Source organism: Cornus florida, unplaced genomic scaffold (assembly GCF_030987335.1).
Source record: "Cornus florida cultivar Cherokee Brave unplaced genomic scaffold, ASM3098733v1 CherokeeBrave_3.0.0_Hap2_Chr09, whole genome shotgun sequence".
Classification (NCBI taxonomy): Eukaryota; Viridiplantae; Streptophyta; class Magnoliopsida; order Cornales; family Cornaceae; genus Cornus; species Cornus florida.
Genome location: NW_026775579.1, coordinates 37264117 through 37291047, shown reverse-complemented (window position 1 = coordinate 37291047; position 26931 = coordinate 37264117). Strand labels below are relative to the sequence as shown.

Sequence of the window (26931 nt, the reverse complement as noted above, 5' to 3'; positions counted from 1 at the left end):
AAAATATTTACTTAAAAAGTTAAATTACCGGATACTTTTATTGAGACAGAAGTTGAGAGTAAATAAATATATAAAAAAACCTAAACCTTAATTACCACGAATCAACTGATGATCATTGTGTGACCATGTCGTGATGTAATTATAGGGTTAGAGGGAGGAAAAAAAAAAAAAAAAAAGGTTTACCTCCAACAACTTATTTTTAATCAGTAGTAGAGTTACCTCATGATGAAAAGTCAAAACATCTGTTTGTTTTGCACTCACGTGCATCAGGATTATGGAAAAAAGTAGGATAGAAAGGATTGTTAAAAAAAAAGGTTTCTTTCTTTTTATTTTTATCAAAATAATTGTAGCCTTTTTACTTTTGTATAAAAAACTATCAATATATTATTAGTCTTAGGTTTTTTTCTACCTTAAATTTGGATCTTTCTATTATCAACTAAAGATCTCCTTATTTTACTCAGGATTTTTTAATAATCTTTTGTGGATTTCAATTTTTTCGGAGAAAAAAAAAAACAATTAATTGTTAAACAATTTCTCAGAGAGTGTCATCCCTTATGTGCTGTCAAGCCCTTGATCAAGAGCTTCTATCAAACAAGGCACATTTTCAACTAAATTAAATCATTTTTTAATAACCAAAATTAAGCATCTTATATTTAAATTGAAGATACTGAAATTCTAAAACAAATTTATTTTTAAAATCCTTAGACACACACTAGTTGCAAATCATGCTAAATCTGATTCAAAAAATTGCTATTCTGCTAGTTTAATTTGGTGAAGACAGTGTTTACCAAGATCTTATCCGAAGAGAAAGATATCAAATACCTGCAGTTTCGTTCTGTATAGGTTTATATGAATGATCCGATCTGCAACGACCATGATTGGGAATTGTTTAGTCTTTTTCGGCGATCAACCACCAATGACAGTCAAGATGTTTAGTCTTCAATGTCAAATGTTAGATCTGTATCCAAACCACCTGTAACCAGGTAACCCCAAGTATATGATCTGATCTATAAAATTAAACATGGTAACAAGTTAACTCATTTTACAGGAAGGTAAAAAAAACACACACACAGACACACCACATAGACCAAGTAGTCTCAACAAGAGACCTTCCAAGAAGAAAATCTTCTATTTTTTTGTGGTCCTTTAAAGCCAGCCAACAAAAGCAAACCAGGTCCTTGCTGCAAACACCACCTATGCAACCTCTACTAATTTCAAAACCCTAATATCATTATTCTAGTTTTGCTCACTACTTGATGTGATTACCACATAGCAACTGTAAACATAGTACATACCATTATTTGAAAAGGCTGCACAGCAAAATGTCAAATTAGGTTTACCACACAACGGGAAAGATAAATTAAATCTAAAATTACAGAAACAAGTTCCTGAACCAGCAATCATATTATCCATATTAAATAAGATTACCACACAGGAAGCAACACCCAATGGTGAAAGAAAGATTAGATCTAAAAATCAAATCAATAAATAACATCCTGAACCGGCAATCATATATCCATTTAAATATAATTTCACAACAATTCATGGGGAAAAAATATTTCACAACAAATGAACAAAATGATACTCACTCGACAGAACAAGCACTTGGAAAACTACAGAAACATTGACCCAAAACAAGTGGGTGGCTGATGAAACTTTTCATGTTCGTGAGAACTGACGTCGACAACACTCTTTACAACTAACCTCAAGTAATGCACATATAGACAGACCTCATAATAGTCGCATGCGTCCAGGGCCAACAGCAATTTCTAGTTTCAAGCATCTCCAAAGCAAATAAGAGTTCATTAAATGACACGATGCATCTTTAAGCCCGCTGCAATTGAGTAATTACAAAGGAACAATTCTGCTGAAGAGACTACAGCTTTCCCCATGAAAGAAAGGTCTTGTGGTTGCTCATTGAAGTGGCTCTAAAGTTCACAGTAAAGAATCATCGTAATTCCTCAGCATTGAATTTGTTCCAAGCTTCCTGTATTAATATACAAAGTAAAATGAAAACAATCACAAATGAAATAAAGAATAGTTCTGGAAGCTGACATAACACTTTAAAAGGAGGATTATGGTTGTTTTGGGAACTGACTCAACAAGATGAAATAATAATGTTTATTTTCAGCTAAAAAGTATTCATTTTCCAGACAAAAAATAATAATCCAAGAATTAGTGGACAGTTTCAAATAAAAAATTTTGAGAGGAGATTGGCATTTTTACATTCTGGGATTTATAGAAATTATAACATCAATGTTGCTTGTTATAAAGCATCAAATCTTCTGCTTGTAAAAAGTTCTATAGGGGCAACCCATAAAATTCTAGGAGAATACACCAGTCAAAAGTACGACAAAAAATTGTGGTTTTCAAAAAGCATATATGGAAAGATGTCTTCTTTTCCCCTAAAACTTGTCTACCATTGCCTAATCTCTTTCTCGCCTCTCACTATCATTGGCGACAAGATCCATTATCTGCAGTGGCTTCTATTCTATGTAGTAACTACTTTCTTTCAATCCATTATCCATATGCGTGCATTTAATCCCATAAGGCAAGGATGATGATGATACTTGAAGCCTATCAGGTTCAACGTTCTCGAGACCCAGATCAACCATCCAAGGTTTGCTTACTATTTTGAGTTCTTTGTCTATGTTTGTGGTTGGGGGTATAAACCCTTCAAATCCTAGGGGTTAAGTTTTTAGATATATATATATATATATATATATATATATATATATATATATATAAAATCAAGTTTTGATAAACAAGTGAATGGTTTGATCTGGTTTACCAATTTTTGGGAATGTTGAGGTTTACTATCTGAACTCTCATTTCTTAGCTATATATATATTTCGAGTTTTAACCTTCAGTGTTGTAATCTCTTTCTGAAAACCCATATTACTAAAAATTGCTAAAAATTTCGGAGTTTTTAGAGAGCAAGTGGATATTATTGGGTTTTGTTATTCTCTGTTTTGAAATTTTAGTTTGAATTAAGTTGCCAAACTGTTCATGAGATACAATCATCTTTATCTAAACTTATTTGGCCCAAATCTGTCTTTTACCAAGGGTGTGAGAGTAACAGAGAACAAGGGTGTATTGTGTCGGTGAGGAGTGTCCTGGTCATTTCAATCTCGAGACTTTTTCCTTTTGTTATTCCATGGGCATTATAGTAACGTAACATTTTCGTTAACAGCAAACTGACTGTAGGCACTTGATCTCACCGTATGTTTATGCTCTATTCGGTAGGAAAGAAAAAAATTAGATGGAAGGGAGAGAAGAAGGGATGGATGAGACATCCCTAGGGAAGAGATTGCATATTTCCTTCTTTTTGTTTGATTGGATAGAAGAGAAGAGAATAAACTCATAACTTACCATATTCGTTAAGAGAGAATGAAAGAGAGAGTTTTAATTGTTTTTAACATTATATTCAATAGAATTTATAATATTATAATTTAAGAGGATAGTATTGTAATTTAAAAATTGTATAATTTAGGATAGTATTTAAAATTTCTGTAATAGTCCACTTGTCTTCCTTCCTTTCTTCCGCCCGATTTTGGGCGGATGAAAATTTGTACAGGAGGGAGGATGACCCATATTTCCTATTCTCCTTTCTTTCCTTGTATCATCTCCACCCGAACAATGGAAATTCGTTTCTTTCTTCCTATTTTCTCTCCACACCTCTTCCTTCCTTCCTACCGAACACAGCATTAGGTTGCTGGTGTTTTTCAAACAGGAGAGGCGTTTTGCATACTGCAATGGTGTATTGTGTAATTAATCCTTATAGTTGTATATTATTGTCTATACTTGCTTGAACATGATTTGATGAAGCTATATTTAGTTTAAAATAGCTCCATCTTGTTCAAAAACTAACATTTGCATGCCAATATCATATGTGGTGGCCATGCTTCATTTTAATATTGGGGCCATTAAACCGTCACAAAATCCAAAAAGTAAACAAAATCCTCTACAAATGTACGGTATAGTGCTTCCTTTGTGCAGTTGTTCCTTGGGTGCACTCCCCTTTGAGCGTTTTGATGAAATTTTACTTATAAAATTTATATATACATATACATATTTGGGCCACTAAATGCATTTATATATATATATATATATATATAATTTTTCTTTTTCTAGTTTTAATTGAGAGACAACTATTACTAAAAAGAAGTTTCTTTATGAAACAGATATATAAAAGAAAAAGATATATATGAAACAGAAAAGAAATGAAAAGAAAAGACAAAAAAAAAAAAAAAAAAAACCAAAAAGCAACCAAGTAGAAATTGATTTCTCATTTCAAAATAGGAATCACTAGAGAATTTGATGGCTTTGAAAATTTATGGTATGTTTCTTTGGGTAGCCAGATTTATGATATGTTAGGAGTTTTTATTTGCAGTGAAGTGTTGCTGCTAGCAGTTTAATTTTATAGCCTCGAAGTACTTAATCTCAAGGAAACTTACTTTTCAGGGATGGTGCAAAATGAAATGAATGGACGAGTTTTTTATTTCTCAGCAGGAGTAACACTTGTATAGATCTTACAAGTTAGCCAAAAAAAAAATCTCTCCTCATATATACTAAGTTCCATCTCTCCAACTTACTTCAAAAACTTCTCCTTCGTTCCTCACTACTCAAATCTTCCCTTAAATATATATTTTCCACCACCTCCCTTACAAAATGGACCATATTCTCAATTTTTCCGAGGTTGTCCTACATAAAGTTGCTATTAAGTACAGATATTGAATGTTGGGGTCACTGTTGCCCATCCGGTCATATCCCGTGGGGAATGAGAAGAACAGTCCTGATTATTTGCTGTAGAGTGAGGTTCAATATTTTCTTAGTGAGGATTGTGAACTAGAAGGATACAACAGTGTTATGTATGGGAAAAAAATTATTTTATATGAAACAATATATTTAATTTATCATAACTATTACTATAACAAGGAAGCAAAAAGGCTGGCAGGCAAAATGGGGCATTCCTTAAAGGAAGATATATGATGGTCTAAATCCTTTCTTTTAAGAATTGCAGCAAAAGACGTTAGACCCTTCAAGCTGTTGTACACTTGTACCCAAGACAAAACAATTGGATCACTAAAAAGTAGGGGTGCAACTTGGGCAGGTTGGCCCAGCCCAACCCGATATTTTCGGGCTCGGGTTTCTTATCCCATAAACTCGGGTTGAATTCGGGTTGAAACTTTTCCAGCCCTAGCCCATTCGGGCTGAGGTCAGGTTGGGACGCCTCTAACCCGAAACAAAACCACGAACCCGAAATGTATACAAAAGGCCTGTCTCGACTCTCGAGTTTTCCCCTTCAAGCATCCTGCGTAGAAGACACTGGAATATTTAGTGAGCAATGCACATGACGAATAGCCTTTAATTAAACCTAAAGAATCAATTTAACAATCCGAGCAAGGCCCAATAATGCCATAACATATTAGGCAATGCCATTTTGGTATCAAGCTATCAGCCGTACTTGTAACCTTACAAACATGGCATGAAGGAAAGATCCATTTTAGATGGTCATAGGTCGCATAATCTGGATTCAGAAATCTTATTATTATAATATATCATAACATATTAGGCAATGCCATTTTGGTATCAAGCTATCAGCCAGTACTTGTAACCTTACAAACATGGTATTAGCATATATGACAGCCACGATTTATGAAATGACTTACCATATTAGCAGAGATTTGATTATGCAATAGAATATGCTTTAGAATATGTTGTGATTTGATTTAGGTTCCTTTCTTGTAATATGAGCATGTGCTCTTTTTATCTATAAATATTAAAGTTGTGAATGAGTGATTCATCTCATTCAAGCCTTTACATATTATTAAATCTCATTCAAACCTTTTATATAATTCTCCTCTTTGTTCTATATTGTATTTCTTCTTGGTATCAAAGCCAGGGTGGTCCGACTGTAATGAGAGCATTGCGAGTTCGGCACCACCCATTCGGAAATGGTCTAAGGTGAAATCACCCATCCAGGAGGTGTCGGGTAGGCAGGGTGGTCCGACCTCAATAAGGGTGTTGCGAGTTTGACACCACCTATTCAGAAATGGTCTGAGGAGACATAGTTATTTCTTTTTATGGTTTGAAGAGACATTGTTGATTCTTTCATCTACATTGTTTAAACATATGTATGAAGGGAAATGGTCAGACATTGTTGATTCTTCCATCTACATGATTTTGCCATTGCTGGTTGTTTACGGTCTGAGGAAACATAATTGGTTGTTTATGGTTTGAAAATACATTGTTAATTGTTTATGATATGAGGAGACATTTTTATATGTTGATTGGCACTTCATCTGAGAGAAAATCATCACTAGTCAAATTTGCACTCCATTTGTCACAAGCTCTCAGCAGCTTGCAAACATTCTTACAAAGGGCGTTAGCAAGATTGTGTTTGAGAACACAATGTCCAAGTTAGGCGTTTCAGATATCCACGCACCAACTTGAGGAGGAGTGTTAGCATATTTGATAGCCACGATTTATGAAATGACTTACCATATTAGCATAAATTTGATTATACCATAGAATATGCCATAGAATATGCTATGATTTGATTTAGGAAAGTTTCCTTTCTTGTAATATGAGCATGTGCTCTTTTTATCTATAAATACTAAAGCTGTGAATGAGTGATTTATCTCATTCAAGCCTTTACATATTACTAAATCTCATTCAAACCTTTTACATATTTCTCTTCTCTTTGTTCTATATTGTATTTCTTCTCATGGCATGAAGGAAAGATCCATTTTAGATTATCATAGGTCACATAATTTGGATTCAGAAATCTTATTATTATAATATATATATATATATATATATCAGGGTGTTCGGAATCCAAAGGCATTTCAATCTATAATAGAACATTCAAGTTTTGAATCTTTGAAACCCCTAAAGCTCCCAACCACCAACATTGAAATGCGACAATCTTGTGTAGAGTTAAAGATGGTTAATAAATAATGAATGTTTTGGCCCCCAAAACCATGAATTTCAGAGATCTATAAGGAAATAACCACAAATTTTCTTTAATATATCTAATACATTTTAACCCTAGCTCCTCTTCTTCATCAGACTATAAGCAAAATTAAATGCGACAGAAGGTTGTAGAGTAAATAAATCATTATTTTAAATCCAATATTAGTGAGGTACCTTAAGAAGATCGAAAACTTTCTCTGCAATATATTTTTGTTGAAGATTGGCGCCTTTTTGTTGAACCTTGTCAGGATGGACGCACAAGGTTGCCTTATAATAAACCTTTTTAACTGAGCCTGAAGTAATCAAATCAGTCAACGAAATTGGTTGCCAACCACAATCAGGCCATAGCACCTGCACATCATTTCAGAGATGTAAAAGATTAGTTGGTATCACAATAAATAAATTCGAGAGTGGTTTCTATGATTAAATATATTCAACAACTTCATACTCAATTCATAAAAGTTCATATGTGGAAATTGTAAGGTAAGAAGCTATTAGTTCTAAAACTACTCAGCAATCAAAGCTATTAAATTATTTTGAAAAAATGTGTTCATGAGATAATAATGAGTTTATTACCCCTGGAAATCAAGATTTTGATGCTCATAAAATTAAAAAATGCAAATTAAAATGAGAGCATTGGAATTGTTTCGATATTTTCAAAAGAAAAGTGACGTATTGATGTAGGTCATTGACAAGCATGATGATTCAAAATCACTGTGTGCCAGTAGCTAAACCATGGGCCTGCGATCTGACCCATTCACATAAAAGTTCTTAAAAGATCATGAAAAGTTAAAAAGATTAAAAAATAACAACACTCATAAAATGAACCATGTACAACATCTAGAAAGTGTGACCTAGTCTAAAAGATCAATACAGCCTATAGTATACTAGAGTTCTACAAATTATGTAACGTTGTAAATATTTACAATAAAATATATATAAATTAAGGAAAATACACAAAATGAAATCAAATCAATTATCATTGCCACTTTAATCATTGTCATCTCCAACGTGTTCCTACCGTATTCCATTCTAATGATTCCCACCTGCCTAATTCTCATCTCATTTATAATATAATTATTTTTAAAAAAGTAACCAAAACAATCAAACAAATAACTTTATTTAGAAGGTTGCAAGGCAATCATGGGAAAATTGTAAATCAAAACATATTTAATTTTCGATACTTCAAAAAAAAAAAAAAATTATTTTTTTTGAATAATTTCAATACTACCTGCATTGACTTACAAAAATATAACAATGCAATACACACCTAATCACTGGTCTACCTTTGTCCTAGTGACTTTGGGTCTGAACTCTCAAACCCTAGGTTAAGGTTTCGAGTTTGGTAGAGAGAAGAAAGGAAAATAAAATAAAAAATTAGACACCTAATCTCACAAGACTTATCTGAAAGGTTTAGGTTTCTATATCAGTTGCTGTTCCCTTATTAAGTGGATATTGATTGCATCACAACATTCTATTATACTTAATGTCTAGAATCCTAAATTAGAAAGAGATTAATCATGAAGATGCAAGAAAGTAATCTACTGAAAATCTGATTTTATTTTCTACCACAAAATGATATAAGATAAAAGATAAGGATCAAGAACAGAACCCACATATTGCAATGAAGATAACAGTGCTCGCAAATTGCCTTCTTTCCCTGCGGCCCAGCGTTTTATATCATCATCCATAATCTCAGCAATTCTCTGAAATCATGCAAGTTAAACGAAAATTAACTACAGAAACTTTAAGCAGATATAAGTTAATAAAGAGATAGAGAGAGACAGAGAGAAACACGTCATACAAGTAAGCCCAAAGACCACCCTCGGTATAGTCCTTGCTCGTTATCGAGCAATGACTTTTTTACAGACTTCAACAATGCACATTTTGGAGAAAGGATCTACTCAGCCCTTAAGAATACATAACTCTAGTTAAGCACCATGTTTACTTACATGTCTCTCTTCTTGCTCCTGCTGAGTCTGAAGGTCACGCTGATTCTTTTCAGCCAATGCATCTGCCTGAACATACAAACCTAAAATTGTAAAATCGTTTTTATATAATAATCAATTCACAAGTAGTAGATGGTTTTTAGTATTGATTTTGTGCAGTATAATCTCATCTCAGGCAATGCAGTTAAACCTCTATGACCAAAGAAATATAGGTTTGAAATGCTTACTAACTCACATCCTAATGAAATATGTAACAAACTCAAGGTTTGATAGTTAATATTTAAGAGATACAAAAGTAATAAAGGTCAAGGAACTCCAACTTTTTTTGGCAGTCTTCTGTAAGAGTTTGTTCACTATGGAATTATAGCAAATTCACAATTATTATAGCAAGCTCGTACAATTCTTTTTTGTCCTTGGCAGCTCGTACCAAATTGATCATTATTATTTCATTTTGGCTTGTATACCAATCTTTTATTTTGTGTGCATACCTTCCATACGAAAATTTCTTTTTCTCCTCTAATTCAATGAAATTTTCTTCACCATAAATCAAAATTAGAATAAATAAAGTGGTATTCCATCCAGGAATGCAAAATTAGTTACTCCGAGTCAAAGAAAACAACCAACTATAAAATGAAATAAGGTAAACATAAATAAAAAATAAAAGAACACATACCATACGAGCCTGAGTCCTCCGATGATGGTTTAATCTTGCTCTTCGTCTTTCTTCACTTTCCCCTTCAACTTCCTGAAACTCTCCAGATGAAGGGGTAAATTCTGCAAACAAACAAAAAAATCAATTAGTATCAAGAGAGATGATTCCCCGAATGAATAGATGCAAACTTACATTGTGAGATGCATTTCAACAATGTTACCTCCAAACATGAAAGAAAAGTCATCAACAGTATTTGTCATGGATGAAGCCTTCTTTGTGCCATATGATGTCCCAGAAGAAGTCTGCTGTAGTTCAGGCCCTCTGCTTGGGAACAGAGTATCAAACACTGGGTCCTGAAACATAGAGCCACAAAGCAATAGCCTTAATCAGCTGATTTCAACCAACTCCCCAAAAAAATGGAAGAACATTTAATAGCTGTAGGTCCTCACCACAACAGTAGCCCTTGGCTCCGGCGAACTGCTTGCATGAGTACCCATATTGAAAAAGGAGTCAAAATTATTGTCACTCTCAGGTGATCCCCTCTTTTCTCTCTCTTTCACTTCCTTTTCTCTTTGTTTACGGTATAATCTTTCCTGCTCCGCTTTAAGTTGTCTCTTGTGTGCATCATCCGATGCAGTAGCATCCTTTTTTTCCCAGGAAACTTTTTTACTTGTACCAACATCTCCACTTCGTTTTCCCCTTACTGCCCTCACTCTATCTATTGCCTCCTTCATAGCAGCATCTGAGGTCTTCACCTTCACATCACCAGAATGAACATCTGATCGCTCTTTTACATTACTCCACCCCCTACCCATGGCAAAATCCTCAAGCTCATCAATTGAAGACCGAACCGAGTTCTTTCCCTTATCTTCTCCCAACAGGTCTGAAAGCAGCCCGGAAGTATCTGACTGGGACGAAGATGATTCTAAGACTACAAAAGGGTCGTCTGTCAAATTGGAAGTTGATTTAGCTGAATGGCCACTTGAAAACTGAGGCTGGATTGTTTCCAAATTTGCTCTGTGCAAATCAAAAATATCAGAGCGGAAGTAACTTTACCAAATATATATACTTCATAACATCAAGACGTCAAAGCAACTATTTAACAAAACTACACTAGTAATCTGTGTAATAGGATTTTGGTTGGCTACTTAACCTCTGTGCTTGCCAATGACATCTCCGTGTAATCAAAGTGACATGGGAACTGCATGGGCATATTTGAATTTTGAGCCATGATATGACTATTACTCCAGTGGACGATCAATTAATTATAGGGGGACTGCTTTTACTGGAGTTTGGTTGAAGCTGTTAATGTTATAAATACTTAAATTACACCATCTCTAACAACCTAAACTTTTGGAGTAGTTGGCAATGAACAAAATATCAAAATTCAACGTTCATATGGTCATTAAATTTTATCAAGGCCAGCAATAATTTTTAGAATGGTGTGGAAAAATTCATCAATGCACTTCGAGGGCAGAAACTCAACAGAAAGTACAACTATTCTTTGTTCAATCAAGACTTAAGTTTTTATATTTTTGCAGGCATATGCAAGGTTGCAGAAAATGAAAAGATACTTCTGTGGAAATTTTAAGCGGGGGCCTGAGGTGGAGACAGAAACTCGACAGCTCCATAAACTTGATTAATAGTGGCTTAGCAGTACCAAGCCCCTACTTCTCAAAGAGAGGTCAGGGGTTCGAGCCTCCGTGGAGGCATGTGTGTGTGAGTACCTGAGGATACATTAAGTGATATGGGCCGGTTATAGTCCGCGGACGTGGCATCGGGGCAAACAATTTAAATACAGCCCATGCAAGAGCACCACAGAATGGCCGAGCTCGGAGGATCCACCGAAGAAGACCAAGCCCATTGGAAAGAAGGCCCAAAACTGATAGTCCAGCAGCATTTGTAATTGCCTATAAAAGGGCAGTGAAGAGAGTAAAAAGGGGATTCTGAATGGAGAATGTAATGAAACTCTGCCCAAAGATAGAGAGAAAATTCTTTGCATCTTCAATTGGCGCCGTCTGTGGGAAACGTTGGAGGTTGATTCTTGTTTGATCAACGTCGTGTTGATTCAGACTGATTGGTGACAATGAAGCTTGATTTCTAGAAGTTTAATCCAGATTTGAGAGATTGCGATTTGCTCTTGAGAGATTCTTGATTCTTGATTGATTCTGAGAAATTGGCGTTAGGCTTACGCAACTGTGATTCACTCTATCGCGGTTCAATCCAGCAAGCTCAGACGCCGGAAAAGCTCTGATCTATCGAAGGGAGAACAAAACTAGTAAAATTTGAGTTCAGATCTGACGTGATTCGCGTCAGCGAGACTCAGATCTAACTTAGAATTTACGATTCATGCCTTTGCTCCGTTCTGGAATGATGACTGGGGGTGAGAACTCCAATACGGTAAAGAATGTCCAGCAGATGAAACTCGATGAGTTGATGAGTATGATCGAAGCTCTCGGGAGAGAGAATGCAGATCTAAGGACTGAAATGCAGCGTCAAGAAGTTCCGGTGATTCCGCGACCGCTCCCGGCAGGAGAAGAAGTTGCACGTACCGATGCGGCACATCACGGCGAGGAGGTAGGGAACAATCCATAGTTGTCAAAGGCGCCTGAGGCGCAAGGCACCTCCAGGCGCCATCTCAGCGCCTCTAGCACCTTAAGGCACATGGGTTGCATAAGGCGAGCGCCTTTCCTGTACAGGCGCAAGGCTAAAGGCAATCTAAAGGCGCGCCTGATGGAAGTTGTAATATTTTAACTGTTTTCTTCTATTGGTTTTGTGACTTTTGTTTGTTTATTGACTTTATTGATTCTGTTATATTATTTTATTGTTTCTATTATATTACTTTTGTTAAGTTACATTGTTACCACATTAAAAAAACAAAAAAAAAGGAGACCAAACACCAAAACAAAGAAATGTCGAAGACAGAGGTCACAGAGGCGACGACTTGGACAACAGTTACTCTCGGTCTCGGTCCTCACTCCTCTCGGATCTCGGATCTGCGTCGGATCTGCCGGATCTGCACCGTCGGCGACTCTGCCGGTAAGTTCTCTAACTTCTCCTTCTCTCTCTTCTTCTTCTCTTCTTCTTCTCTCCTCCTCCCTCTCTTCTTCTTCTCTCCTCCTTCTCTTCTCGGATCTGTGATCTGTCTCAGTTTTTTTTTTTTTTTTTTCTTTTCTTCTTCTTTTCTTCTCTGGGCCGACTGCCGAGTCGAGTTTGCCAGTTTTTTTTTTTTATTCTTCTTCTCTTTTTTTCTCTATTTTTTTATTTTATTTTTTTTCTTGAGTCTGGACTCTAATCAAAGAAACTTTTTGCTTTTTGATGCTCTCCTCATTTTTATAGATTAATTCATATATTAAGTTTTCTTTTATTTGGGAATTGATGACCAATTAAGATCACATGTTTGTTTGTTTGTTTGTTTTTTTTTTTTTTTTTTTTTTTTTTATGAAAAGAAATTGTTATATATGGATGGAATTGATGAAGGGGCTGGTGAAAGGAGAGTAGAGACTCTGGACTGTGACAGATTTATTATGTTGCTATTTTAATCTTAAAATAACAGTTGCTAAACTTGTTATTTTATTTTTTATTTTTTTTTGGATTGTTGTAACCTGTATGTGACAGATAGAATGTAATTCTTTTTCTTGGTCACCCAAAAAAAAAAAAAATTATTGAAATCAGAAGGTATTTAATTGATTTTCTTGTAAAATTTGCAGAGGAATACAAAGCTTCTAATATATACAGAATTTACATAACACCAAAATACCAAATACAGAGAGATAGACTGATCGAGAGAAGAAGTTGTCCAGTTAACAACTTAACACCAAATTGAAGTCAAATTTATTAACATCAAATTTAATATGTTTGATTATTCACTTTTGAACTTAAGTACTTGATTTAGTTGGCTTTGACATCTTTATGTTGAATATTGAACTTAAGTAATTCATATAGTTCACTTTTGCATCTTTATATATACTATTGCATCTCTAATACTTTATTAGGTGGTTTTTGTTTTTTTTTTTTTCAACGTGCACCTTGCTTCAGTCGAGCGCGCGCCTCGCCTTGCGCCTTGCGCCTTGCGCCTCAGGCTCCAAGAAGCATTTGCGCTTTTGTGCGCCTTGAGCCTTTAACAACTATGGAACAATCAGACAGATCTTCACCGCGAGGAGGTCCGGCCAAACGATTTGCCGCCAAATTCTCGTCGTGTTGATGATCGTGAAGGATCAACTCACGTGGATCCACAGCGTGAACAGATTAGGCGAAACGAAGCCATGACTTTCGATCCACATCAAGAAACGCTCAGCCGAGGAGAAGCAATGGAGTTTGATCGTCACAAAGCTATACCGCCGTGGCACAAAGAGTTTATTGAGGACAGATCATTCGATCCGACTTATCGGCCTTCCATGGCGACATTCGACTATCGCAGCTCAGAGAGGAGATCCGTAGATCAAAGAGCAATCGCAGGGTTCTAGAGGGACAATGAAGCCCTCCGTTCAGCAGCTCGAACGGTTGATTCACCGTTCACCGATGAAATTCTGAATGCTCCGAGTCCGAGGAAATTTTCCATGCCTGTTTTCATTCTGTTCGACGGAACGACCGATCCGATTGATCATGTTTATCACATCCAGTTGAAAATGGCTCTGAACAATGAGAATGATTCCTTGATGTGCAAGTGCTTCCCTACAAGTCTAGCTGGACCAGCGCTCAATTGGTTCAAGAACCTGCCGAAGGGCTCAGTGGATAGTTTCCGAAGCTTGTGTGATCGGTTCATAAGCCAATATTATGGAAATAAGCATCCAGCAAAGGACATTTCGAGCCTATTCACAATGAAGCAGCATGAGGATGAGCGTCTCCAAGCTTTCCTAACTAGGTTTAACCTTACTAAGAGTATGGTGATTGAATGTCATCCTTCTACGGCGGTTCAAGCGTTTATACTGGCCATGACTCGTGGCACTCCATTCCACACAAGCTTGGTAGTGAATACGCCGAAGACTATGGATGAACTTAATGAAAGAGCTGATGGATTTGTGCGTTTGGAAGAAGAAGAGGCAGCTAACGCTCAGAAGACATCCGTCATATCAACAGAGGAGAAAACCAAAGCAAAGATCAAACAAAAGCAGGTTCAGCCACAGCGTCAGACCTCGTGGAAATCTGAGAAGAGGCCCAGGGAGGAAGAGCTGGTTACTCCATTGAAAGTCACCTTAGCAAGGCTGTACCAAGAAAATAAAGACAAGTTCCGATCTCCTTTACCAATCAGACAACCCCTCGAACGGAGGGATCAGTCTAAGCATTGTGTATTTCATTCTGACTTTGGCCATCAGACTAGTGAATGCAGGAACTTAAGGAGACAGGTAGAGATGCTGATAGCCAGAGGGGAGTTCGCAAGTTATATTCAAGGCCCGGCGGTGGAACAGAACCGACCAATGGAGCACGTGAAGAGGAATCAGAAGTCGAACTCTCACAATACGCAACCAGTTCGAATAATTAATGCAATTCACGGTCGGCCTGAGCCTACTGAGGAGTCAGATGAACTGTTTCGAATACGCCTTCGCCAGGCACGGATGAAGAGGAGGATAGGCAGTGTCAACACTTTGCACCAACAGAGCGCATCAACACAGATAAAGTTTGACAGAACAGATCTATTGCGTGTTCAGATCCCTCATGAGGACCCGTTGGTCGTCAGTTTGACAGTAGCCGAATGTTTAGTACGCAGAGTTCTGATTGATCCAGGAAGTAGTGCGAACGTCATGCCGAGGGACACATTTGATCGGCTCGAGATCAAGCCGCATCGGCTCAAGCCCACTGGAAATCCTCTGCTAGGGATTGATGGAAAACGAGTGGAGCCCGTCGGTACGGTAGAGGTAGCAGTACATGCTGCAGAGAGGGTTCTAATGGAGACCTTTGTAGTTGTCGAGATTCATCCCTCTTACAACCTTCTGATGGGCAGAGGGTGGATCCACAGAGTTCAAGGTGTTCCTTCCACTTTGCATCAAGTAATGAGATGCTTGGGCCAGATGGAGCCAAGGTGATTGACATTCATGGGGACCAGGTTGCAGCTAAGGAATGTTATTCAGTAACGCTGAAGTATGCTGGAAAAGGGAAAGCTCCCATCTGTTCAGCAAGCCCGAAATAGCAATTACAGGAGCCTCCCCCCAAGCAGAGTGGGGAGAAGGAGCCAGTGGACTTGACCGAAGAACCCCTAGTTGATGTGCAGATCGATCGGTTCCGACCGGAACGAACAACCAGAGTGGGGAAACGACTTGCCGTGGAGGAGAAACAGGAGTTAGTTGATTTCTTTTCTCAAAACGCCGATGTATTTGCATGGAGCCACCTAGATATGCCTGGAATCGATCCTTCCGTATCCTGTCACTCCTTGAACGTTAATCCCAATGCAAGACCTGTAAAACAGAAGCAGCGACGGTTTCCTCCAGAGCGCAACCGGATCATAGCTGAGGAGGTTAACAGGCTGCTTGATGCGGGATTTATAAGAGAAGTGTATTATTCTGACTGGTTGTCAAACGTTGTTGTTGTGCAGAAGAAGAATGGGAAATGGCGAGTGTGAATTGATTTCACCAATTTCAAAAAACGCCTGTCCGAAGGATAGCTTTCCGCTGCCGAAAATTGATCAAATGGTGGATGTTACTACTGGGTATGAGCATTTAACCTTTTTAGATGCTTATTCAGGTTATAATCAGATCCCCATGGACTCTGCTGATGAAGAGAAAACTTCTTTCGTTACCGAGCGCGGGACCTATTGCTACAAAGTCATGCCATTCGGACTGAAGAACGCCGGAGCAACTTACCAAAGACTTATTAGCAAAATTTTCAAGGGTCAAATAGGGAAGACCGTGGAAGCTTACATTGATGACATGGTAGTAAAAAGTAAGAAGAAAGTTGACCATCTGAAACATTTACAAGACGTATTTGATGTGTTGAGACAATATGGAATGAAGCTCAATCCAACCAAGTGCTCATTCGGCGTGAGTTCTGGTCAATTCCTAGGACACGTGGTTAATCATAGAGGCATAGAGGCAAGCCCTGCCCAAGCAGGAGCTCTGACTAAGAATGCCGAGCCGACGACAGTAAAAAAAGTGCAAACACTTACGGGACAGATCGCTGCATTGAGCCGGTTCATTTCCAAATTGTCAGATCGCTGCAAACCATTTTTTGACACAATAAAAAGCCATGGCAGACAAGTTTAGGGGGATGAACAGCGCCTAGCATTAACTGCTCTGAAAGAATATATGCAGAACCTTCCGGTCCTGTCAGCTCCAGAACCAGGCGAAAAGCTATTTTTATACCTCAGGGTATCCAGCATCGCGACAAGTGGCGTTTTGATCCGTTGTGCAGAGGGGAAGCAATATCTAATGTTCTATGTTAGCAAAACGATGACTGAGGCCGAACGACGTTATTCAAAGGCGGAGCAGGTGATACTCTCGCTAGTGCATGCGAAAAGAAAGCTCAGGCATTATTTTGAATCCCATCCTATCATCGTTCTAACCACTTTCCCTATCAGAATAATCCTGCACAAGCCAGACCTCTCAGGAAGGATGATGAAGTGGGCCATAGAGTTAAGCTCATTTGACATAACATATGAACCCAGAACGGCAGTCAAAGGGCAAGCGGTGGCAGATTTTCTACTAGAATGCGATTCAGAAGACATGGAGGAAGACCTTCGTGGTTGATTGTGGAAACTCTTTGTTGATGGATCCTCAAATCAAATGGGGGCAGGCATTGGGATCAAATTGCAGACACCAGAAGGTACGTCCTTAAATCAAGCGCTCCGGCTTGAATTCAGAGCCACAAACAATGAAGCGGAGTATGAAGCATTGCTGGCAGGACTTAAGCTTGCCAAGGAGCTGAAGGTCAGGAATTTGACTGTCTTTAGTGACTCGCAGTTAATTGTTCGGCAGGTGAATGGCGAGTATGAAACCAAAGATGAAACGATGGAAGCATATCATCCTGCTATTATGTGGGAAGCCAAAAACTTTGAAAAAATTGAATTCATCCAAATACCGAGAGAGCATAACGAAGATGCCGATCGGCTAGCATGTAGTGCCTCGGGTTCTGAAGAAACATTGGCAAGGGTGATTCCAATAGGAATATTAAGCCAGTCATCCATTTTTGAAAAACCTTCGGGCTCAGATCCTTGGCAAGTGAATGTTATTCCATATGAGCCAAGTTGGATTGATCCGATCATAACTTACATCCAGGATGGTACTCTGCCTGAGCAAAGAGAGGAGGCTAGGAAAATCAAATCGAATGCTGCAAAGTACGCCATAGTGCATAACCAGTTATACAGGAGGTCTTTTTCTGGACCGTACTTAAAGTGCGTCACCCCCACAGAAGCTCGGCAGATACTGCGAGCTATTCATGAAGGTGTATGTGGAAACCATTCAGGGGGAAGGTCTTTAGTGCACAAAGCAATGACACAAGGGTACTTCTGGCCGAACATGTCGTGAGATGCGGAAGAATTATCCAGAAGGTGAGATAGGTGCCAAAGGTTCGGACCATTGATCCACCAACCACCTGAGGACTTGCACGTAATGGCCACACCATGGCCTTTCGCACAATGGGGGATGGATGTGGTTGGTCCTCTGCCAACAACAAGAGCTCAGAACAAATATGTGCTGCTGGCTACAGATTACTTTACTAAGTGGGTGGAAGCAGAGCCGTACCCAAGCGTGACTCAGACTCATGTGAGACGGTTCATTTGGAGTAATATTATTTGCCGTTTTGGTGTTCCGAGGTCAATCGTCATGGATAATGGGACCAACCTTGACAGCAAGCAAGTAAGAGAGTTGTTAGAGGAATATGGAATTAATCAAAAACTGGCGACAGTAAGTCACCCCTAGGCTAATGGACAAGCAGAAATCACGAATAGAACAATCTTTGCTTGCATCAAGAAGAAGCTTGAAGATAAGAAAGGAAAATGGTTAGATGAATTGCCGAACGTCTTATAGGCTTATAGAACTACCCCAAGGCGATCAACCGGAGAAAGCCCATTCGCCATGGCGTATGGTACCGAGGCAGTTATACCGGTCAAACACTTGGTTCCGACTGTCCGAAGCTTGGCATGGAACCGAGAGCATAACGACAGTATGTTGAGGTTTAACCTCGATATGTTGGAGGAAAAGAGAGATGCAGCGGCAGTAAGGCTCGCATCCTACCAACAGACACTTATGAATAGCCATAACAAAAAGGCAAAGCACAGAGACTTTACACCAGGTGATCTGGTTCTGAAGAAGAAGATAGGAATGGTTAAGAAAATGGTAGCACCTTGGGAAGGCCCATATAGAGTTGCAGAAGTCTTAGGGAAGGGAGCTTACACTTTAGAAACCATGGCCGGAAGAGTGGTCAACTAGCCATGGAACGCTACGTCTCTGAAAAGGTATTATCAATAGAAAATCGAGTTCCAATTTTATCATTGTTCATTTTCAAATTGTGTACGCATGAATGTACGAAATTTTGAAATCTATAAAGAGCTGTCTTCTTATGAAGAAATTGAATGTTTGAAAATTTGCAAAGTAAGTGGCACCTGGCACTATGAGCCGAACGCCAAAAACTTGCCTAAAAATAAAAGAGTGAAAGTGGCAAGTGGCATTCTAGCCGAACGCCAACCACTCAGTAAAGTAAGTGGCACCTGGCACTATGAGCCGAACGCCAAAAACTTGCCTAAAAATAAAAGAGTGAAAGTGGCAAGTGGCATTCTACCCGAACGCCAACCACTCAGCAAAGTAAGTGGCACCTGGCACTATGAGCCGAACGCCAAAAACTTGCCTAAAAATAAAAGAGTGAAAGTGGCAAGTGGCATTCTAGCCGAGCGCCAACCACTCAGCAAAGTAAGTGGCACCTGGCACTATGAGCCGAACGCCAAAAACTTGCCTAAAAATAAAAGAGTGAAAGTGGCAAGTGGCATTCTAGCCGAGCGCCAACCACTCAGCAAAGTAAGTGGCACCTGGCATTATGAGCCGAACGCCAAAAACTTGCCAAAAAATAAAAGAGTGAAAGTGGCAAGTGGCATTCTAGCCGAGCGCCAACCACTCAACAAAGTAAGTGGCACCTGGGGCCATGAGCCGAACGCCAAAAACTTGCACAAAAAATTTGTTATGTGGAAAAGTGACACACTAGCTGAAAGCCAGCCACTGACATACACAGATGAACCAGATCAGATAGCATTGAATCGTTAAATCAAGGGATTTATGGTAAGAAGCTCAATCAAAAGCCGGCCATCTCATTAATAATGAAGTTTAAGAGTTATAAAAAAAAAAAAAAAATGAGGTATACAGAAGGCAAAAATACAAAAGAAAGGAGGTCAATACATCAGAAAGGTTCTAGCTAGAAGCATTTGCCCCGTCAGCTTCCTGATGGTGCTGAACGGCCTCCTCATCATTGTTGGCGTTACCATCCTCACGGGGAGGAGAATCGAGCTTAATGACAGAATCATTCTGCTGAGTTCTATCCTCAATGGCATTGGAAGAATCATTCTGCCGAGGGTTATCTTCTTCAGCAGTGACAGATGGAGTCACGGTGGACAGAGGAAGAACGTCCAAAGGCAGAGCGGTAGAAGGAGTAGGAGTGACCCTGGAAGAGGCAATCTCTTGGCATTCATCAAATATGCCCTCAGCAGGGGTGGAGTCTGGATCGGCATAAACACCCGGAGGATCAATCTCCAGCTCTCTGTCAACCTCATCAGAGGTAGAACCGGTTTGACCCTCATCTGGAACACGATCGGCATAACCCTCTCGGAACCCCTGAGCATATCTGAGGGCCCCAACCCTGGAATACCGAGCGTGCAGAGCTAGCATACCACCATTTACCTTACTGATTGTGTCGAGTAAAGCATTGCGCTCGTCTAGAGCCCTTTTCTCAAAGGCCATCCGAGCGGATTGCTCATCACTCAGAAGGCGTAGAAGTTCTTCCTTTTCAGCCTTAAGGGATTCTCACTCGGTATGCCAGACGCTCTTCTCAAGCTGCAGAGCGTTCCTTTCATCCTGAAAAGAGTCCGTCTCCTTCCTCAGAGAGTCCCTCTCCTTTTCAACTTTGCCGAGCTGAACCATCAACCCGGTCTTCTGAGTAGCTAAAGCATCGTTCTCCTTGTTAGCTGCACCAAGGTTGTTAGAGAGCATGCGAACCTTGGCATTCACCAACTCAACCTGCTTCTGCATGGCCATCATCCCGTACAGGGTCTGTAGAGATATACATGACAACTGATTAAGCCGAGCAGATGGTTAGAAGAAATCAAATGTAAAGACTGTATAAAGATTCATTGACTAAGAGGCAGAAGTTACCTCCATGGCAGATAAGGAGAACCGACTGAACACTTCCTTCTGAGACAGACCCTTGGCTACCTCAATGTCCTTAGGAGTCCACACGCTCCTGTAGTATGCCATAGCGGTCTGACCATCCTTGAACATGATCTCGTTCGGCTTTACAGACGATCCATCTGTTCGAATGAAGCGAGGGTTCCATGGTGCCGTTCCAGAGGCAGAGGCATGCCCAGAAGGGGTAGGAAGCCTAGTCAGAGGAGGCCTGGTTAGAGGTTGCACGGACACATTCGGCCCAGAAGGCCTAACCCTCTGTGACAGATGAACGTCATCAAGGCTAAGAGCACTCTCAGGCTGATGCCTTTTTCCTCTCGTCTTTTCCCGTGCGGTAGCAGTAGCAGAGCTGGGAAGGTTGCTGACAGAGGGGGTCACGTTCGGATTAAAGGTCGTAGTGTTGGAGATCGAGTCGGTAGCCGTCACGTTCGGATTGGTGGAAGGAGTGGTATCATAAATAGTGGCAGAAGAAGATACTGAAACTAGAGAAGAAGTTGCTGTAGGGGCAACAACGGCCCTGGGGGCAGCCTTCCTCCTGCCAAAGGAAGGGATCTGGAGCTAACTCATTGTCTTGCCAAGGGCTGAGAGAGCAAGGAGGTTGTCTAAAGTAAGGAGATCCGAGCAGGAGGGAATGTTGGTCAGAACGTACTGCTTCAAGTAGTTATCCCTATCCCTGCACACACCGTAGCTCAAATCATCACAAGGAATGCCTAAGGAACGGTATAAGAAAGTACAAAGCGAGGAACGCAAATCTAGCAAGGACAGTCACTCTTATGGGTTTTGTATTTTTTATCTGAAGAGACAGAGCACTCTCCAAAAGCGCTCGGGATAGGGAAATCCTCTGCGACTGGAGAAAACCAGGCTCCCCTAACCCCAATTATATTTTTCCTCCAACCCTTCTCAGACTTGATTTTATCTTTGCAGATGGACCTCCTCAATTGGATAGAAGTGGTAAAACGGTTCATCAGTTCTTATCTTGCTAACCTTGTAACAGAGGAGAAGATCTACGAGGTCCAGATCTAGACCTCTGTCATGGTTCAGAAGCAACAAAACAGATAAAACCCTAAGGAAATTTGGGTTCACTTGCAAAGGGGAAAGTTTCAGTTTATTAAAAACATAATTAAAGAAGGGATGCAGAGGGAACCTAAGGAGGTTAAGATGAAGGTGGGAAAATAGAACCTCGCTGAAAAGAAGGCCGGCACCAGTTGTAATATTCACCTCTTTAGGGCAATTTCTAATTTCTATATCGTCAGGAAGATGAAGTCTCATGCGAAGAACATCTAGATCTATAGTCATGGTGAGAATGAATGAGGATTTTAAGGGAGAAAAAGAGGTCTTCCGAAAGAAAAAGGCGAACAAAACTAACCTCAGAGAGAGAAAACACCAAGGGTACTGCAAGGTCGCTGGAAAAAGGAGCTTTTGCAAGAGATCGCCGGAGAAGATTTGAACAACAGTAAAGCAATATGGAGACGGTAAAGAGAATCGATAGAACGTCTATGAGGCTTATAAAGACAAGGGGGGCCCGAAGGCCAAGGAGTCAGGAAAGCGAGGAGTTTTCTGAATCTCGAAGTACTGGCCCCCAAATCCGACCGTCCATTCTTTCATGCGATCTTCTCGAGCCGTCAAGTCATGATTAGCAGCCTCTAATAATTACCCCCTAATTAATAAGGAGTAATTATGGGGGCAATTGAGGATACAATAAGTGATATGGGCCGGTTATAGTCCGCGGACGTGGCATCGGGGCAAACAATTTAAATACAGCCCATGCAAGAGCACCACAGAATGGGCCGAGCTCGAAGGATCCATCGAAGAAGACCAAGCCCATTGGAAAGAAGGCCCAAAACTAATAGTCCAGCAGCATTTGTAATTGTCTATAAAAGGGCAATGAAGAGAGTAAAAACGGGATTCTGAATGGAGAATGTAATGAAACTCTACCCAAAGATAGAGAGAAAATTCTTTGCATCTTCAGTACCCAACAAGGAAAAAAAATAAAATAATAGTGGAGTAGTAATTGTATTAGGTTTCCTATTATTAGAGTTTTCTTACAGAGTAATTTCACATTCCTTGATCAAGGGATTGTTAGTAAAACTGTGGTCATACCAAAGGTGAAGGGGGATTCCCTTATAGTGAGTGTGATTTGATGAGAGAAAAATCCCAAGTGAACTTTTGTGTTTCTCTTGTTTAAGTGGGTTTTCACTGGGTATAGTGTCTAACTAAAAGAGTTCACTTTCACATTTTCTTTCTACTCCATTGCATTTTTTTGTCCATTATTGTTATAATGTATTTTTTAAGACATAAGAAGAATGTACTTATTATGGTGAAGTTCTTTTTTTTATCATTATTAGGGATGCAACCTGGTATGCCAACTTGACTCAACCCAATTTTTCACGAGTTTGCACAGCTATTTTTTCCAACTCTGGTCCGCCATGGATTTTATATATATATATATATATATATATATATATACTCAATCCAATTTGATTTGGGTAGGGCAGTGGCTGAAGTGATGAGCACCCGAACCTAACATAAATTAGGTAAACTGAATTAACCCCAATTCTAAGCCTTATATAAATTTATGTATATGTAATATCTATATATACCACGTCATGATAATAGTGTAAAGCTTTTTCTCACTAGTCAGCAAAGTGTTTAATTATGTGTTCTTGTAAGGGTAAATTACAAACCCTATGCACGGAAGTATAGCATAAGCAACGAGCCTTCCCTTTTGATGTAAAAATTACATTGACCTACCCTAAGGTTAGTACTTTGTAGAAGTTTCTTCCCTACATTAGCAGTAACAAAGTTAAATGAAAGAACCTGTTTAACTCAGCAAAATTAAATTATAAAATACCAAATTTGACCTTATCTATTCAATTTAACTATACTTTTCAACTAAAATGATCGGTAGGGGGGAAAATGTAAAAGTAGCACTTCCTCATAATGCCATTCATCATAAGTGTCTAGAATCTAGCAAGGGAGCTAGTGGAATTCCTGAATCAACCCCTTTTGTTTTAAAAATAATAATAAAAAATAGACAAAAAGGGTAAATTACAACCAAAACACATAGTTCAAACTTGGGTTAGAGAGCTCAGATTGAAGCTTGGGTTGGTTCATGCTTAGGTTAAAAGTTTCATACCTAAGGTTTAGCCTTTGTTAACGCCTCAACCCACCCCAAAATTGCACCCATTAAGTGGGTGAACCAAGTCAAGTCCTTGAGTTGTGTGCATTCTTGTTTAAACAGATATTTTGTGTCACCAATTAAACTAAATTGATATATTTAATCTTTTATTGTGCGTCATTATTGGTATTAGAGTTCAGGCTTAATTTTATACCAAATCAGATTAGAGCTTTCATTCTACATCTTTGCTTCAAGTCCCCCCATTTGCACTTGTCCCCTGATTGTTGTCTGCCTGTCTTTTCCAGACAAGAGGGATTGCATGTGAGGGAGAACATGAGATGTCAATATATGTTTCTAACCCATTTTCTAACATCTTAAACTTTTCGAACAAGTGGTTGTCTAACATGATATTTACAATCGGAAAGTCATAAACTTGAATCTCACTGCTTACCTATAGTTGCCTATAGTTGTAATACATGCACGCACGCCTGATGAGTGTCAATAACAGTTGTTATGATGCGCGATGACCGTTACTTAGCGTTGTAACCATTACACATAGTTATATTGGTACAATTTCAAATCACATATGTAACAGCTCATTACAGAACCATAGTGGCGCGTACTTCTGCTGCGATTTTCCACTCTTTTCATGTTTTCTCATTCTTCCAGGCGAACATCTTCCTCCTACCAGTGCAATGCACATAAACCTAAGATCTGGCCTCCAAAGCTTAAAAGAGAAGGGGGAAGACTAGAAGTTGAGTCAACAAATCTACCTAAGGTCGATGTTTTGATCAAATATCATAAATCAGATTCAAGTTCAAACTGATGGACCTTATTCAACCTTTTTTATTTTTTTCTTTTTCTTTTTTTTTTTGTAAATTGGATTACGGAATTGGGTAACATACCTTATTAAAGTAGGAATCATGTAGCCAACTTATAAGAGTCACATTTAAGGCTCAGGTAGTTTGATTGCTTAAAGACAAAGAAATCAACTTGTCCTTTTGATTCCAGGTTAAGAAAACCAAGGAAAGTCGCATACAAAGTATACTCACAGATAATGCCTTGTGCCATAACATAATAACAGTTGATCCTGTGCATCTGTAATTAGGATCAATTGTAGTGCACCTCATTGAGCCTTTCAGAAATTTAAAACCATTCTTAACCAAAATTGGTCCAAATTCCAATGCATTCACAATTTGTTAGCAAGAAAAAATAGTTAGAGTGGTATACTTCACTAAACAGATTACTGAATGTATCTCCTCATTTAAGGCAAAGAATTTATTCCAAGTTAGAAATATCACTATTTCTAGAAGGGCACATCATAATACCATTATCAATTACTGTGATACGACTACAAATAACTGCAATAAAACGCTATAAGAGGCACCTACAACAAAAAGGATGCTACAAGAGGCTGAAACAACAGCTCATTGTACCAACACCGTTCCAGCAAAAACAAACTTCTGGGGCAACTCTTTAAACTGCCCCAATTCCTAATTAAAATGAGTTACCATTACTGTTCCAGAAATTTTGTTCAGGATTTCCCTCAATCATACTATTACAGATTTTACCAGATTCTCGGATTCCGGGTTAAATTTCCAGCCAAAATCTTACTCAAACTCTTTAGTAATTAAAATTTTGTCAAGAGTTCAAATTAACCTCATTTCAACCCATTACCTAAATTTTCTTAAGGCATCATCTATGTTCTCCAATCTGCAATAAATTCAATCCTACATGGATTTATATTTTAAATAAATACAATTCCTCAGCTAAACAATTGCCATTCAATGGTAAAACTAAACAAAGTTAGAAATCAATTTGTTCATTGGCACATACCCATTCTTTGAAGTACTGCTTTCGCCAAAACCCGGTATCAAATCATCGAATTCAGTTGCATTCTTCTCCACTTCCCCGGATTTCCTTCCTGAACCATTCGATTCGAACCCCGTTCCACCCAAATTCCCAAACAAGTCATCAATTGGAGAACTCTCCCTGGGTGGTGATGAGATCGATCCAAATACATCGTCATAGTTCACCGAAGCCGAACTCTTCGAACCGCTCATTCCACCAAATATATCGTCATCGTCATCAAACACATTCGAAGCTGAAGATTTTGGATTCGAATTACTCGAACCCTGAAACATAGAATCAAAATCGAATATCGAAGAACCATCACCGCCATTGCTGCGATTCGATGGCTTCGAGTTCTTCACAGGTCCACCAAATACATCATCATAACCATCCCAATCATCGTAACTCTGACTTTTCACATTAGTATTGGATCGAAAACTTCCGTCGAAATCATCAACGAAGGACCCATTACCAGAATTCGAATTGTAAGTTGACCTGGACGGGTTTGTTGACGAGGGTTCGGAGTCAAAACCCAAATTCATTCCGAAATTTCGAGAAACACCGTTGTTGATGTTTGTCTTGCCCTTTAGATCGGCCATTGGAGTCGATTTTCCTTGTGCCTTGAACCCAATACTTTCCACCAAAACACCAAACTGGTCCATTGATGTGTGTTCGAATTTTGAGAGAAGATGATTGTGTTGATTGAGCTAGAAACAGAGGAATTTAGAAGGAATATGGAAGATAACGAATTTGTTGGATATATAGATATAAATATGTATCTACGTATATGATTATATGATATACTATGGTCTGTTGAAGAGAAAAGAGCGGCAATTGAGTGATGAAGGAAAGAGAAGCGAGGAAGGCGATTCACCGACAAAAATGATCAACTCTCTCTTTCCTCTCCTACTCTCGCTCTATTCTCTCTCTAGAACTTAAAATTTTCTCTCTCTAGAACTGTACGTGTGTGTTCGCGGAAGGTGACTTGTACGAAAAAACCCCCTAGTGGTGGGCCACTCTGTGCTACAAATCTCAATTCTCAAGTTGCACATATTAAATGCTTGCGTT

At 39.0% G+C, this 26931-nt stretch overlaps 1 protein-coding gene across 1 annotated transcript; it reads right to left on the bottom strand.

The window, feature by feature from the left end:
- Nucleotides 1-1463: 1463 nt before the first annotated feature.
- On the bottom strand, nucleotides 1464-26832 carry LOC132273682 (auxilin-related protein 2). Its single transcript, XM_059774700.1, has 8 exons — nucleotides 25849-26832; nucleotides 10029-10596; nucleotides 9800-9932; nucleotides 9601-9701; nucleotides 8931-8996; nucleotides 8595-8684; nucleotides 7153-7329; nucleotides 1464-1987 (listed from the first exon to the last, which is right to left on the bottom strand). Exons 1-8 carry the CDS (start codon nucleotides 26523-26525, stop codon nucleotides 1949-1951), a joined length of 1851 nt encoding a protein of 616 aa, XP_059630683.1. The 5' UTR covers nucleotides 26526-26832; the 3' UTR covers nucleotides 1464-1948.
- Nucleotides 26833-26931: the final 99 nt, after the last annotated feature.

What these genes read in the sequence shown, in the direction of transcription:
- LOC132273682 (XM_059774700.1), bottom strand. Translation starts at nt 26,525, where the DNA reads ATGGACCAGTTTGGTGTTTTGGTGGAAAGTATTGGGTTCAAGGCACAA. An exon ending in AGCCAAGGGCTACTGTTGTG is followed by an intron (nt 9,933 to 10,028) that starts GTGAGGACCTAC and finishes TCTATGTTTCAG; the next exon opens with GACCCAGTGTTTGATACTCT. An exon ending in GGAGGACTCAGGCTCGTATG is followed by an intron (nt 8,997 to 9,600) that starts GTATGTGTTCTT and finishes TTGTATGTTCAG; the next exon opens with GCAGATGCATTGGCTGAAAA.